This window comes from Lagenorhynchus albirostris, chromosome 3 (assembly GCF_949774975.1).
Source record: "Lagenorhynchus albirostris chromosome 3, mLagAlb1.1, whole genome shotgun sequence".
Lineage (NCBI taxonomy): Eukaryota > Metazoa > Chordata > Mammalia > Artiodactyla > Delphinidae > Lagenorhynchus > Lagenorhynchus albirostris.
Window position 1 is genome coordinate 20,176,065 of NC_083097.1, and position 17,408 is coordinate 20,193,472.

General features: G+C 34.9%; 1 protein-coding gene across 2 annotated transcripts in view; it reads right to left on the minus strand.

Annotated features, from left to right (window-relative positions):
* Positions 1–4,620: 4,620 nt before the first annotated feature.
* The window catches only part of LOC132517991 (cadherin-10), a 123,662-nt gene continuing 110,874 nt past the window's right edge, over positions 4,621–17,408 (minus strand). Inside the window, exons 8-11 of one of the 2 annotated variants that reach the window (XM_060146004.1) lie at positions 16,949–17,070; positions 11,627–11,735; positions 8,210–8,461; positions 4,621–5,497 (exon numbers count right to left, since the gene is read on the minus strand). In XM_060146004.1, coding sequence (XP_060001987.1) covers positions 5,013–5,497; positions 8,210–8,461; positions 11,627–11,735; positions 16,949–17,070 — 968 coding nt within the window. In that variant the 3' untranslated portion in view covers positions 4,621–5,012. Of the gene's footprint in view, positions 5,504–8,209; positions 8,462–11,626; positions 11,736–16,948; positions 17,071–17,408 lie in introns of both variants that reach the window. The other variant, XM_060146003.1, reaches the window with a different exon arrangement.

Here is a 17,408-nt window from a genome sequence, read left to right on the forward strand (position 1 = left end):
CAAATAAGTCATATAACATGTTAAAACTGTGGTAGTGTTAGGGAGAAAACAAATGCAGTGTAAGAGCAACGGGTTAGTCTAGGGAAATTCTATAAGTAAGGTGGACAGTGTGGACCGTAATTAAAATAGCATTTTATAGAGAACTTATAAAATAGCATTTTATAAAGAAATAAGGACATGGCTGGAGATAGAAGGAATGGTCAGTATAAACACATGAAGTCAGAGGGGAACAGTAAAGGGTGAGAAGCTGGAGCAGAGTAAATGGGAGAAGAGGTCAAAGCGTTCTGGACAGGCCTTCAGGATATTATAAGGAGTTTGCCTTCTACTCTTGAGTAAAATGAGGAGGTAGAGTTTAGAACCAGGGAGCAATCAAATGGGAAATTCGTTTTGAAAATATTTCTCTGACCTCAGTGCTGACGGTAGAGTATAAGTGGGGCAAGGTGCAAGAGAAAGGCCAGTTAGGAAGTTAATTGCTCCTAACAATGGAGAAAACAGGTGTTGATGGTTTGAGTTGGGTAATGGAAATGGTGAGAAGAGGTGGGATTCTGTGTATGTTTTTTTGTTTGTTTGTTTTTTTCCGGTACGCGGGCCTCTCTCTGTTGTGGCTTCTGCCGTTGTGGAGCACAGGCTCAGCGGCCATGGCTCACAGGCCCAGCCGCTCCACGGCATGTGGGATCTTCCCGGACCGGGGCACGAACCCGTGTCCCCTGAATCGGCAGGTGGACTCTCAACCACTGCGCCACCAGGGAAGCCCTCTGTGTATGTTTTAAAGATGAAATGAATCCAATTGCTTGCATGGGGGATTTGCTAGGAATAGTATGGTCACAACAGTTAAAAAGTCTTGGTGTTGGGCTTCCCTGGTGGCGCAGTGGTTGAGAATCTGCCTGCTAATGCAGGGGACACGGGTTCGAGCCCTGGTCTGGGAGGATCCCACATGCCGCGGAGCAACTAGGCCCATGAGCCACAACTACTGAGCCTGCACGTCTGGAGCCTGTGCTCCGCAAAAAGAGAGGCCGCGATAGTGAGAGGCCTGCGCACCGCGATGAAGAGTGGCCTCCGCTTGCCACAGCTAGAGAAAGCCCTCGCACAGAAACGAAGACCCAACACAGCAAAAATAAATTAATAAAGGCCTACCCCCAACATCTTCTTAAAAAAAAAAAAAAAGTCTTGGTGTTGAGCAAAACATTGGAGTAAAAAAGGAAAGACTCGGCTCTCTCCTGCACCCTCAGCAAAAGTAACTAGATGCTTCTATCTTACACTATTTTCAACTTATAGGATGTCCAAGCGGGAGCCCTGTACCCCTCTCTGTGGGTGAAACCTGCACTCTTTCAGAGCAATGGGAAGGTCCAGCAGCCAGGTGCAAAAGGACACCAACAGTCTACTTTATTTCAAGCTTGGGAACAGAGGGCATTTCTAATAGATCTGTAGTAGATTTGTAGTAGATCTGGAGGGGCAGCATGTGAGTCAGGGAGGTTCCCTTTGCAGCCACCAGCAGCTGCAGCTTACTTAGTCCTGCAGCACTGCCCAGGGGTGCCCACCCATGTGCAAGGCCACTGGACAGGGAGCTGCAGCACAGGGTCAGCACTGCCAGCAGGGAGGGGGGTGCAGCTGGTGAAAGCATGGTGAAGCCATTATATATAGATACTTAGGTAGATGTGTTGATAAATGAACCCAAATATGTAGATATCCCTAAGTCTCAATTCTACACCTTAAGTTTATTTATTTTAGAGTATCCTAAACATCTAATTACTCATAGTTTATGTCTGGAACTCTTGAAGTTGTGTGACAGTATCTACTTAACATATACAGAGAAACCTCAGTCTAAGAGCATTACTTTATCATTATATAAACGTTCTTTGATATGTCATTGAAAATAGAACCAATGAGAATTGATTAACTTAATCACCATTTCTAATGACCAAAGGTTTATAAATCATTTTATTTCCCTTATCTGAATATTTAAAACATAAAAAAGGGGCTTCCCTGGTGGCGCAGTGGTTGAGAGTCCGCCTGCTCACGCAAGGGGATACGGGTTCGTGACCCGGGCCGGGAGGATCCCACATGCCACGGAGCGGCTGGGCCCGTGAGCCATGGCCGCTAGAGCCTGCGTGTCCGGAGCCTGTGCTCCGCAATGGGAGAGGCCACAACAGGGAGAGGCCCGCGTACCACAAAACAAACAAAGAAAAAAAAAAAAAAAAAAAAGATGGCAGAATAATTTCTTTTCACTGTACTTTAAAAAGTTAGTACAAGTTAGGTATTTTGTTACAAATTCTGAGAGTTTTGGTAATTATTTTGCCTTTTTCCCCCCCATTGTCACTAATAGAATAATTACGTACATATATATAAATTATATATGATTTATTATTACATCTCTAGGATCTAGAATATTCTTTGATTTTTATAATAACTGCTCAAAATAATTGATAAATGAATACATGGATGCATAAATGAAAAGTCCATGGTTGTATGATAAAATCAACATGTTACTGAGTGACACTTTTCCCCACTCCACATATAATAGAAATTGTGGACATAGAATAATCTATATATTGGGCCTGCTTTTGGGAGAGTATAATGTAAGGGAAACTTACAGTCTGAGCAGGTCCTTATAGGTGTAGTTTTAATTTCAGGATCTCCAAAAAATTAATTATATAACATAACACCTTCATTATCAAAAAATATTAGGATATCTGATACCAAGGACTGTTTCAGTACTCTGAAAAATGATTTCTGTACAATATAGATTTTATATTGCCAAAGAAGCCTGCTAATCAATCTCTTTAAGGAGAATTTTTGGAAACCTGATTTGAATAATGCAAAAGCTCAGTGATTCTTTAAATATATAAAAGTTGGATGACAAAATAAATGATAGAGCAAGTTAATGCCAGTCTAAAATTATCTGTATGAGGATAATTAAAAATATTTAAATAAGAATTCCAATTACTGACATCTAATATTAATAAAAATAACTAATGCTGGAAAAATTTTAACTAATTTTTACTCAAATGAATATTATAGTTTTTTTTGTTGTTTGTTTGTTTTTTGCGGTACGCGGGCCTCTCAGTTGTGGCGTCTCCCGTTGCGGAGCACAGGCTCCGGATGCGCAGGCTCAGCGACCATGGCTCACAGACCCAGCCGCTTCGCGGCATGTGGGATCTTCCCGGACCGGGGCACGAACCCGTGTCCCCTGCATCGGCAGGCGGACTCTCAACCACTGCGCCACCAGGAAGCCCGAATGTTATAGCTTGAATCATAACTAATGTGAAATGCTCGTGAGATATACCTTCTTTTATCTTTTCCATTTGTTGATGATTTTATTTGAATAAATAAACCTTCTAGCATACTGAGGGTTTTCTCAATCTTTTGGGTGGGTGCATGGGTTCTTGGAATATAGGAAGTTGACCAAGTTAGGTTTTACTGTGGTCTGATGTGTCAGCCTTGTAACGTGACTGTAATTTTAATTAGACCACATGGGTTGTTTTTCTTTCATGACTAGATTACTATGCAAACTTAAATGTCTGTGGTCAGAGGGATATGTGTCTTGCAGCCTGGAAGCTGGGGAACAAAAAGCATTCAAGAAGATTGAAATAATTAATTCTGCATTAAGGATATGTCAATATTGCCCTCTGACTCACTCCAAGAGCATACCATTTTCACTAATTGGAAAGTACACAAATCTTTGGTATTGTTTACGATAAACTCAGCAGGGAATGTGCCTTCCTAGTGTAGGCCCAACAAAGTGCTCCATTTATGAATAAATCATGTTTGGATCTTGAGAAAAGAGGCATCAGTTAGTGGCAGTTGGCTTCCCTGAATATCAGGAACTCTGGATAATTAACTGCCAGTACTTTTTTATTCCTTTCTATTGAAACATTCATTGACAGAAAAACAGACTTTGTTACCAATATGCAATATGTAATGCATTTTGGGAAACATTACATAATTCCATTGCTGTATCTTAATGGAATATTCAGCATTATTACTGTCATTACTAGGCATTTCAAAGTCACCGTGGGAGGTAAGCCTATTTTCCATTAAAAGATTATTTCAGTATGAAATCTGTCTGAACTATTATTGCCCATAAACCTGAATAGCACAAATGCCATACAAAAAAAGAAAACGTTTTATTCTTTCAGATATTATTTTAGTGAATAAAGACAAAATGAAATTACTGCATTGCTGGTGTTTGGGGATATTTAGCATAAGGCTGGTCATGTTTTACATTTGCTTATATGGTAAATTTTTAGGTGATCTGTAAATGACTATCCCTCTTAATGTGAAGAATTTTTCACATATCACAGCATAGCAAGACTCATTGGAAAAATAATTCTTCCTTAAATCATATTAATTTGGTTAGAGCTCTCAATAGTAATGATAATGATTTTGTGTTCTTACCTGTATTCAGTGGAATTTTGTACCAAGATATTTAGTCTGTGGAGAAACTTTTTCTCCCTAGAGAAAAAAGAAGCTAGAGACAAGGTAGTTGTAAAAACTGGTTTATTTTTTTTAAAAAATAAATACAAAAATATAAATATAAAACATTAGCAGATAGAATTTGATGAAATGAAATTGCACAAACGTTTGTATACCAGGTTGCATATCACACCTACTAACACCACATGTACATTTTATTTTTTAATTTAACATACAGAACAGGATATACCTTAAATTTTTTTCTTCACCTTTAAGAAACGGAAGTGGCTTGTTTGTGAGGCTGCTTAAGGGAGAACTATCCTGTTCATGTTTCTGAAATTATCTTTTATTTCCTAAGAAGGACAACACTGAATTTCCATAGCTTTGGCTCTTGGAAGTGATTAAATAAAATGTCGTATATATTCCATGAGACATCCTACAGGGAAGAATTAATGTAATTAATGAACAAATTAAAAAGGAAAGGGGAAAAAAAATTGTGCTGAGTGGCAGGAAAATTTTCCTGAATATCAAATATTATGAAGTGGAGACGGTGTCGGTAAAGTTACTTCCTCTTGCTTGAGCAGAACATATATCCTAGGTTAAGAGTCTTTGTCACTTTCCCCGCCACCGTACATTTCCGCCAGCTTATTAAACCGAGGCCCCCATTCTCGGAGGTAATCGTAGTTTTGGTCTCCGTCAGTGGTACCTGATTCTAAAGAACTCAGAGATTCCGCGATGGAATCGTTTCCTTCGTAGGCATACGTTGCAAGTGAGTCGTAGGGCGGTGCGGTGGGATCCAGATCGTGCTCTTTTAGCCTTTCATTAATGAAATCCCGGACATCCGTGTTATCCGGAGCTGTCGGAGTCCTCCGTGGGATAAATAAAGTTTCCGGAATAATATCTCGCCGCAGCTTTTTTTCCTCGATAGCTGCAGGATTCCTCAGGGTGCCGATATCAAAGGCCTGGGTGTCCTCCTCTCCGCCACCTTCATCGTTATAGCTCACAATGTTGTCTCTGATATCTTCTTTAGACAAGATCAGAGGCTCTTTTTTCCGCTGTCTTTTCAGAGCTGCAAACAGTACTACTATAACTTGAAAAAAGAAAAAAGATGCATTAGAGGTCCATCTGAAACACATATTAATAAATAACGAGTGGAAGTACTATAAACGAGTTTGTTATTTAGGTTTTCTGGAACTGGTTAGAATTTAGGGTTAATTTTGTATTTCCATAATTTTTTTTTTTGCAGGGCTTGTGGGGAGGGGGAGGCGTGAGAGGAGAGGGGAGTGTTGAAGGATTTAGCCAGGATGGTTAGAGTTTAAGAACAGTGGTTCTAATTTACTTTTAAAGCAATGTGAAAGGTTTTTTCAAATACAGTGACTTATTTTATCTATTTTTCTAAGAACTGTTTAAAGATAGTTCCTGATTGTACAGACGTTATTTATACTTTACATTAAATAATGACATAAGATGTTGTTTAAAAAATAGACACAAATCAAATTCAGCTTCAAATAAAACAATGAAGAAGGGCAAAAATACGCCCATATTTTTACATCCTTATGCAATATTAAAAAGGCAGCTTTCTTCACAAGATATGGAGTATCCATATCTGTTAAATAGCTTTGCAGATGGACTTACATATTTTTTTTCCTTACATTGTTACTAGAAGGCCTTAATTACTGGGAAAAAAGATCACATTATTTAGACATTATTAGTTTAGAAATTTATGAGGTTTTCCATGGAAATATATATCACTCATGAGATCAAAAAAAAAATTGCTGGATCACATGATGGCAAAGAGTAAATTCAAATTACTACACTGAATTAACTACAAAAATTATGTATGAATTTCAGCTATATGTATCTTAATGAGTATAGATCCACAAGTAGAAATGTGTATCATTCAGACAGGACATTTCCCTACTTCCATGGGAAGGTATCAGTAATAATAATAATATGCTTATTATTTTAGTAATCATAATAATGGTAATAGCATAAAAGATAGGAGAAAGCTAAAATCATTTTCCCTCTGGTTGTATTAGTTTCCCACCCTCATTCTTTATCCCCAAACATTTTGGTCATAATCCTTTAAAAATGATGATTTAGAGAAACAGATGTGAATTCAGTTAGATGAGGAAAGGAAGGGAAAATATCTTACCAGGTATATGTATGAAGAAATATCTATATTTATTTAGCCTCATTAGAACAAACATTTAAAGGATATGGGATTTATTACTGGTCTTGACTGAATGTGTCCCCTAAAAATTCATATGCTAAAGCCTAAATAAATTCCCAATGTGATGGTGTGCGGAAGTGGAGTCTTGGGGAAGTAATTAGGTCATGGAGGTGGAAGCCTCATGAATGGGATTAGTGCTCTCTTGACATGACACAGAAGAGAGGATTGCTTTCTGCCCCTTGAGGATACAAGAGAAGACAGCCGTCTGTGAAATAGGACGTATGCCCTTGCGAAACATGAAATCCACCAGTGCCTTGATCTTGGACTTCCCTGTCTCCAGACTGTGAGAAATAAATTTCTGTGGTTTAAGCTACCAGTCTATGATATTTTGTTACAGCAGCCTGAATGAAGGCAATTATGTTGTTATGTAAAATGGTATTAAGTTATGTTTTCTGTTTTATTAACTCAGAACAGTAAGACCTCTTGCCCTCAAGCTTGTGTGAGAGGGCAGACAAGGGACTTTTTTTTTTTTTGCTGTACGCGGGCCTCTCACTGTTGTGGCCTCTCCCATTGCGGAGCACAGGCTCCGGACGCGCAAGCTCAGCGGCCATGGCTCACGGGCCCAGCCGATCCGCGGCATGTGGGATCTTCCCGGACCAGGGCACGAACCCATGTCCCCTCGTGTCCCCTGCATCGGCAGGCTGACTCTCAACCACTGCGCCACCAGGGAAGCCCGGGACTTTTATTAATGCAACAAAAAAGAAAGTTTTAATCCATTGACAACTGTTCTTGACCTTCAAACTGATTAAAAAATAAATAGGCCACCACCAAGAGAAAGAAAATGTTTATTCTTCAAGTTTTTGAGAAAATGTGACCTTTTCTTTTGGCTAAATTCATGATTTGTGCACACACATAAACTTGTGATGTAACGATTTTAAACCTCAGATTGCTTATGATCAGCTAAAGGATCTTAGCCAGTAAAAAATGTGCTAATAATGAGGATAATGAAACTTACTAAGATTGGCTTCAAAATCCCAGTTCATTTCACTGCTTCTTAAAATATCAGATACAGTGTTTTTTGATTGGAGTCACAAGAATACTCCCAATAGTTTTAAGATAATGCAACTAGAGAGTAAACAATCTGATTTTTAACTCAAAAGCAGTTAAAAAGCAATTTGTTCTGGGTTATAAAATCAAGTATGTTTTAGGGACAAGTGAATGAGGTAAAGGGCTATGTTAACATTATATAAGTGAAGAGGTAAGATAGTGAGGCCATTGTCCAGCTGTAATAAGAACCAAAAACAGTGGAAATACTTTAGATTTATTGGAAAACTACGTATAAAGACTGACAGCAAGGTGCCTTGCCTTAGCTCAGCCACTCAGAAATTGTGTAACCTTGGAAAACGTTTAGAACATCTCTAACTTTCAGTTTCATTATTTAAAAAGGGAAGGTAATGACTCTGTCTGATCAGATAAAATATTTTAATACAAACAACATTCCACTGTTAATTGATGTCTGTCTTAAATTTTGGGGTTAGTTTTAGGGGAAGTATTTTAATAGTAACATTTCCACTTACAAACACTGTGAAGTAAGCCATCTAGGAAATCATCACTGTTTCTTACCCAGCAGAATAATGATGCAGAGGAGAATGGCGACCAAGGCCCCTGTGCTGAGGCCGGCGGGAAGGAGCAGGGCCTCAGCGCTGCAGGACTGCATGTTGCCTTGGCTGTCACATGCGCACACTCTGATGGTGAGTGTGCCGGTGCTGCTCTGAATCGGGTAATCGTTGTCCGATATCACCACAGGCAAGAGATAGGTGCTTATTTCATGTCTACTGAAGCCATTTTTTCTGGTTAAAATTCTGGCAGTATTATCTAAAATAAATTTTAACATATTACAAATGGCTTTGGGGACAATACATTTGTCTCATCCTGATCAACGTGGTTTGACACAAAAATAAAGAGTTGTTTGTGTAAAATACAAAATTGATATCAATTTCCCTATCAAATATATACAAGGCAATTCAAATATAGATAAGATAAATAAGACAGTTTGAAGAATCTAATACCATTATTACTTATTAGATTTTTAACTAATTTTCAGATGCTTTCAAAATGGTGATTTTTTATAAGTGAATCATTTATCAAGACTATAGAGATGGTAGCATATTGTTTATCACAGTTTTCGAAAAACATAAATATTACGCATACCAAAGAAAAAATTATAGTAAATGTTTTTTATTTACAAATGTATGTGTGTGCACATACACAAAACACACATTAATCCAATATTCATGAAGAAAAATATGATTGGGTAAATTTTAACTATAGTTGTATTTTTAAAATCAATTAAGCATTCAAAAACCTTCAAGAGTCCCGATGTATGAAGAACAGTCAGCAAGTTACTTAATATTTTTGAACTTTGATTTCCACCAATTAAAATGAATACAGTGTGTAACTCAAAGTATTGGTGGAAGACACTAATGTGGAGTGCCTAACAGACACACAGAAAGAAGTAGGGACTTAATCAAGGCTAGCATCCTCCTACCTAGTATATTGCTACTGATATTTCCTTTATCCAATAACTCACCCAGTATCCTTAAATGTGGGTTGTGCATCTATATAATGATATTGAAAAATAAAATCAATATATACTTGGATGATAATTTCCTATTCTGTTTGTCCAATGTTCTGGGTCTTGTTTAGCCAATCCCATACGGATGCTTAAAATGCCAATGTAGGGAAGGGAGTGAGTTAGGCAATTGCTAAATCAAACCAACAGGATAGCAAAATTTAAGAAAAAGAAAAGAACATGACAATCTTTTTGCAGGTGTAGTGGTTGAACATAAAGTAATCATTTCCTAAATTTTAGCAAGAAGTTAAATCTTAGTATATCAGTTAACTACCACATAATCTAGAATAGTAAATTAGCAAAATAGAAGATGTGCATAAGCAAATTTAAAAAATAAATGTAATCCTGATAATGTTGCAATTCTGACTTTTCTTCCAAGAAGTATTAGGATACAATTCTTCCTTTCTCAAACCTACACTAAAACAAACATTTACATGCATATGGGTATTTTCAGAATCTTCTTGCCTTACTTTTAACTTTTCAAAAATTTCTAAATCTTAATTTTGCCTGCAATAGCTTTGATACATTGAAGAGCGAAAAGAAGTTTTACCTTAAACTAACAATTCTGTTTGAATCATTTTATTAAATATTCAGAAAGTCATCATATAATTATGCTTTTGACCTGTAAGTTAGTGAAAAGTGAGGCATCTTTAACAATGTGATACCAACTGTGGTATCACAGAAGCAGGAAATGTATTTTAAGAAAGATGCAGAATTAAAGATTTTTAAGATGAACATATAGACAAATGCAAGGGTATTTTCTCAAGAAGGTCAACTTTAAGGTGATGTCTATGTCATTGGAATTTCTTTCAAAATTCGCCCAATAACAGAAAATAGTGAATTTATGAAAGATTAGATCAAATATTCCATCAGACTTTACTGGTATTCTATTTAGTGTATGTTCAGGTTTGTATTCATATGGCTTCAGTCCTTACTTTGACTAACTTATGTAGGATCAGGAACTCTACCCAGTATAGGAAATTGCTACTATTTATCAAAAATTAATTAAGATTAGCCTTGAGTTGTTTCCCCAGTAACTGTGAAGTGCGGTGATAAGATAGTACTATTTCAAGTCTCTATTACTTTTTAAAATTGAGAGGTGGCTTGTTGAGATCTGGAGCTCAGTTTAACAAGAACATAAAACAAATTAAAATACAATTAGAAAGTGGTACAATACAATACAATATTTCAGCTCAGTACTAAGAATGTCCTGTCTAAATTCTATGTTTAGGTTACCAGATTCAGCGAATTAAAGTGATGGGTCCTTTTCTGATATTCAGATATTACATCTGATATTGGGCATTTTGTATTTTATTTGCCAATTCTACGTAAATATTTCTAATCACAATTATTTTAGGTGTCCAGAGGGACAGAAAAGATAGACATTTCAGAAGCTCATTAGTAAATAGATGTTACCAACCGATGCCTCCCTTCAGCTGATTTGTGCAAAGATCATACTATATCAAATATCTCAAGTAGTAGTTGCTCAGTGTAAAACTATCCATTATCTTAAACTGCTTTCTGACATTCTGAAATCCACCTAGATATGCTATAGCAACCTGGCTCTGCCAGTGTACATACACAGTTAGGAAGGTATTGTAAATATGCCAATGTAGTTATTAGATTTATTTTAAGAATAATTACATCTATAGTAGCTCTAAAACAAGTATGCCTTTTTACCAAAAACTACCTTATATAATTAGTTTTAACATAAATTTGTTGAAGACAGAAAACTCTGATTACATACTTTTGTTTAGCCTAGAATAATTACCATACATATTTTCCAAAGAATAAAGCTGTTTGACTTTTTGAAAATAGTGACCCATTTTTGTATTTTTCCTCAAAAATATGTTGCTGCTTTCTTTGAGAATGCAAGAAATATGTTTAGTATTTTTGATCACAGAGTCATTATAAGATTCATATGTTACACAGAAGAATAGTGCATCTTGCCATTGAAACTATGTTTTTGCACCCAATCCCCTCATAGGCTAATGTGGCTACTTTTATTTTTTCTTTGTCTCTTCTATGCCTTTTTGGCTTTGGTGAATCTGCTGCTGCTAAATCTCACTGAAGTTTACACAAGAGTCTCATTGAGCCATTCATTTCTCTGTGTGTCCTACTATTTTGTTATAGGAACTGATTATTCCGGCCTTTCTAATGTTTGCAAGATTCAGTCTTTGCATTAGAACCCATATAGAGTCTTCTTTCACATATTTTATAATCTTAAAATTCAAGAAAGTAACCACTGTTAAGAAATTACCATAATAGTGCATTAAAAATATAATGAAACCAAAATTTTGTAACACAGATCTATAAATGAATATATCATGTATATGGTAATTGTTACTTTGGGGAAAATTTCTTGTTAATGTCACCTTAAATCATAATGAACACGTTCTAAAATTTACCTTCATTGTCTTGTACTGTGAAGTTTGGATTGACAGCTGCTAAACTGAAGAAAAATTTTTGTCCACCTAAAGGATCATCTTTGTCTACTGCACTTATAGTCTGTATTAGCTGCAGAAGAGAGAAAAATGTATATTTATCAAACTTCCATGGGTAGAATCTGCTTTATAATATATAATTTTTTAATATCCAATTTTGTCTAACATTTTTTAAAGGACAATTGATTTTCTTCCTTGTGCATGTACCTTTGTTTGAGTTATTCCATCTTTTTATTATTACTTAGATTTAAACAAAGTCTCTCTCTCTCCCTAGTAATTAATATAATACTAAATCAATTAAATTTAATTATAATTAAAATAATAAATAGTAACATTGTATTCTTTACAGTTTTATTAGATATAGCATTTGAAATAAGTAGGTATTTCATGTATATTTAAACATTTATCTAGAAGATAAATGTATCTAATGTAGGAAAATTTAGAAAATTATTGTGATTAGGGCTTTCCTCTTCATTAAAAGTAAAGTGAAAACTATTCAAAGAATGTAGAGATTTTATAGACAATTACATATAACTTTATAAAGGAAAGACAAACATTACAGTATTATCTAATTTAACAGTAACTGTTCACTTCATTTGCACTGTCAACAGAATTATATATTTTTAAATTCAACATATACATATAATACTACAGGGATTGGTTATTTTAAAAAGGTCAACTCTGATTTATTTTAGGGTAAGAGAATATAAGAAGCTATCTAGTAACAAAGTAGAAAATTTAACACCTTATACTATAAACAGATGACTGCTTTGAACATATTATACAATTAATTAATATTATACAAATATATATGTAACAGATAGCTATGTATTTTTTGCATATATATCCATTTTGTCCTTAACTTATTTATACAATATCATTTTATGTATTTTTTGCATATTTTAATTTTGCAAGAAGATTTCAGAAGTTGTTAAATATGTGTTTCAATGCCTAGTAAATGGTCAAATTTATGTTTAACTGAAAGGAATATACTTTTTACTGCATTAACTCAATTTAATATTGTCTGGATATTTGATGTAAATATTTGTTACTGATGTTTTATTAATTTAGAAAGGATTTTTAAGTTTAAAACACTATGTAAAATAATTAGAAAAAATTAAGGAAATATTTTAAGTATTCCATATTAAATTATTTTTCTTTTAAAGTGTTCTATAAAAATTTAAATGTGGGGCTTCCCTGGTGGCGCAGTGGTTGAGAGTCCGCCTGCCGATGCAGAGGACACGGGTTCGTGCCCCGGTCCCAGAAGATCCCACATGCCGCGGAGCGGCTGGGCCCGTGAGCCATGGTCGTTGAGCCTGCGCATCCGGAGCCTGTGCTCCGCAACAGGAGAGGCCACAACAGTGAGAGGCCCGCGCACACCAAAAAAAAAAAAAGAAAAAAATTATAATGTAAAGTTGCGGTACTCCTTAATCATTTATTTCAAAATGATACAAGAAATATAATTGGACTAAACAAAGATAAATGTTTATCGTCTAGAAATAAGTAGCAAAACAATCATTTAAAACTTTAAATAATTTAAAATATATATTTAAAAATCTAACATTATGAAATTTTAGTGGTTATTTAAGATTAAATATAAGCAAGAATTTATGGCTAATGGCTTATCCATTCAATCAAAAACAAAAAGGTGGTATATATATAAAGGAATTCAAGAGAAAAATGTTAAAATAATTTTAACTAATACCCTTTAAGATGTATCTATTCAGTTACAAATATATTTCTTGACTGACTCGTTTGCGGAGCAGTCTAAAAGATTTTATTTTCAAATAGTGATTTATAGACATAAGTTGAAGAGGAAAAAAATGGCATAAATGAAATAACATATCAAGAAAGATAGTAGACTAATAGAAATTCTTATGTTTATATATATCAATATTAATATATTAACTCACATACAGATGCATAAAAATTATAGAAATGTAAAGCTAATGGTCTTTTAAAATAAAAACTACAATGTCTCATAATAAATTTACATTTGCAACTGTGATTACAAATTACAATTCCAGTTCATTTTTATGGACAAAATAACACAGTTCAGAGAATGAAATGGCCACATCTTTACATATAACTATAAGAAATTATAAAGGTTTACATAAAAATTCTCAATTAAGATGTATTATTTTAATAAAAGACAGTAGCACTGTATATGGTAGCAATACTTCAGCGATTTGCTAATGTATCTTCATTAAATGTTATAAAGGGAATAAGTAAACTCATTTAACAATGCAGACAAAATAGAATGACATGCTGCAAATCAATATCATATCACAACATACTTTTATGACCAGAAGACTTCTCTATGCAGATAGAGACACTTACTTCCTTTACAAGATCGATTTTTTTCTCTTTGAGATATAACTTGGCTTCTAGCATTCAACTTCCCCATATTCAGCATTTACCTTTTAATACAGTCTTCCTTTGCATTTCCAGTCATACATTAAAAAGTCACATTTTATTTCGGTATTTGTACCATAAAGAGTTGCAATAGAAATCAGAAGATGGCAACAAGAAGGAGGTAAAACTGTTTCTCCTGTCTCTCCCTATAAGACCTCACTATTTTATTTCGACTAGAGACAAATTCATTCTGACCCACTGCCAATAAAAGAAGTTGCCACAGTTAGGAAAAAAAAAAAAAAAAAAAGGTGATGTCCAGTATCCATTTTGAGCATATGAAAACTAGATACAGACAAGTCATTTATATTTTATCTCCTTAGCAATTATATAATTGGTTTGCATGTTCACTGAGCTATTCTAAAATAATCTTAAATGAACTTGAAGGGTGTTTCAGGGATAAGATAATGAAGTTTGGGATGACAAATGGATTTTAAGATGTTTAGTCAGAAAACTGGTCACTGAGTTTTAACATTTTAGTTTTTTCGGTGAAAAGACTAGTAGTTTCCACTGATGCGACAATTCCCTTTGCTCTGGTAAAAAAAACACCCTTTTTAGTTGTTAGGGAAGTAACTAAACACTGTTCTATGGAAAATATGTAATAGGATTTTGGGTGTTGATAAGGGCCTGGAGCTTAGATACTATCAATGGGTAAATATAAGCAGCCTGTCTCCCTGGAGAGACTCCCTGGGAAATCTCTTGTGAGACTGAAATGCTATTGCCCCCTCATAGAAATTAAAAATTATTAAAATATATTTTATTGACTAAAGGAGTAAAGCCTGTGTGAGAGAAAATGGAAGAAAAGAGAAATAGCCAGTCCTCTCTTCTGCCCTTTCCCAAGGTCCCTTGACTCTGTCTGAGATGGAAAAGATGGGAGTCTAGTTGCCTAGTTCAAGCATAAGACAGGACTATTCATACTACATCACTTGTAAATTGCATCCCTTTCCCCGGGGGAAAATCTTCTACCCTTAGGCCAGGGAAAAGGCAAGAAAGGTGGAGAGGGTGGCAATTAGCTTTATTTCTGTCTCATTGAGTCTACACACAAAATGAATCAGAATTAAGTTCTATGTTGTTCTAAGTGCTGCTCTTAAAGAGCAGTTAATTCAGAGGAGTACTGGGTGGACTAAACTACTCTATAAATAACTAAAGCACACTCAGAAGTTCCAAAAAGCTCCTATTTCCCCGGAAGGAGGGAAGACAGACTTAACAAATTAATTTCAAGAAAGGCTCAGTGAAGAAGGACTTTATCAAATAACTATTTTGATTTTTCCTGCTAGGATGTCATAACCTAGAATTCCATCAGTGAGTATATTACAGTTCAGTTCAAGCAACAATTTTTCAGCATATGAGACCCAAATGACATTAACAAACGAGTCTTATTAAAAATAACTACTATGGGAGGCTTTTGCACATGCCGCCAATTAGACAAAAATTATTAATCATGTTCTTCTTGTCAAATTTGTCAAAATAGACTACTTTTTTTAATTAAAATCAACTTTGATTTGATTATTTTCCCTCAATATACTAATTTGTTTTTAAAAGTTCAAAAAATATGAAATTACTGAGCCAGATATAGGTTAAAAGAAAAAAGGCATAAGAAAAATAAACAAACACAATCCCTTATTTTGTGTATTTTGAATACATTTGGGAATGAGTATTTATAATGACTCAAATGCTCTGAAAAGATATCTCTTGAAAATCAAATAGAATAACCATAGAGCGAGCAATATATGCAGCAGTTGCAAAGTGGGTAATTCATCTCCTAGAGAAAAGGCTTCAACTCATATCATGCTGAGCCTGCCAAGCAGAGGACTATTTGGAATTGTATTTTTAGGGCACACTGTTTCATTAAGAAGTAGGTTGGAAGCCGCTTAGTCCTTTAAATATTCCAAATTAAACATTTCCATAACACTTTCAAATAAAAAAATGAATCCAATTGCAGCAATTTTACCATTTCAAACAATAGACAGGCTATTGAATTCCTGTTAGAATCTTCTGAAGGAAGAATTTGAGCTATTTCACAATCTAATTTGCATAAAAATGTACCAATCACATCGATGTTTATAAAGAGCATCAAATGATGTCAAAACGCAATACAGTTTCGCGATGGCTTCTCTTTCTTGAATAAAACACATTTGATTCCCAATTATTATTTATAACATGCAGCTTCCTTCTGTGAAGATGGCATTCAAACCAATTAAGAGCATCTCTTTCAGCCATACAGGCTGGGGCTCTTCAAACAGCAAAATGAGTCCACTGAGGAAAAGACTTATAAACAAATCTGGTGTAGGAAGAATGTTTTAAAGGACGAAAACGAAGTCATTAAGCACTTTATGTGTTGCTACGATGATGAAATGCAAGTATAAGTCTTAAGAGTGAACTCTGCGGCCCTGCTTCAAAACCGTATTTGCATACATTGGAATGTTGATGATCCCAAGTATTTGTCTTTGATGATCCCAAGTATTTGTCTCTGTTTTCCCCAACTTTCATTTCCCATCTTGTGAGCTGTTACCAATATTTATCTAATGGCAAAGCAGGATTTATTTTTTCTTTTGTTCGTTTATTTTTGTTTTTGAAAGTTTAAGAAGTTATTTCTTCTTACACTTTAACTTTTGTGGCTACAGTTAAATCCCATATTTACATTAGAACTTTACGAAGGACATATGAAATGTGTTTACACTATTATTTAAAACATTTTTAACCCTAAAAACATCAGCCTTTGCTTTTGTTTTTTGTTTGCTTTTAATCATACTACTGGGACTTTATATGAGTGATTTTATCTCTGTTCACTCACTCCTCTCAAGGTTGGGAAAAGAAAATACTTAACGTCCCTGTTCAAATCTTCCTACACTTTAAAATTCTATGGGTGCTTACCTGTCCTGGTCTGGCATTTTCACATACAAAAGTGTCATAGAACACGGCAAATTGTGGGGCATTGTCATTAACATCCAAAATTCTCACAAAAACAGCCACCCGAGTCATCTCTTTGGGATTGTCTAGAAAAAGGAAAGGAAAAAATCTGTTTAGGAAGACACATTTGTACACCAGATTTAATTTATATAAGCCTCTTGTGGATATTAAGTGCTCACATACAAATAAGCATCACCTTCATTCTACTAACGTAATGAGCAAATGCGATAAAGAAAATTACTGCAGAGCCTAATTAGGTAGTCATGAATTCAGTTATTAATGGGCCCAAGAGTACTATTAATATTTTGAAAAATCTTTTTAAAAGCACAATCCAGTATAATTGAGTTCATATTATATTTGTGTCCTTATTCTCCAAATACACAATATAAGAACAAATATTTATTAAATCTTTATTATATTTCAT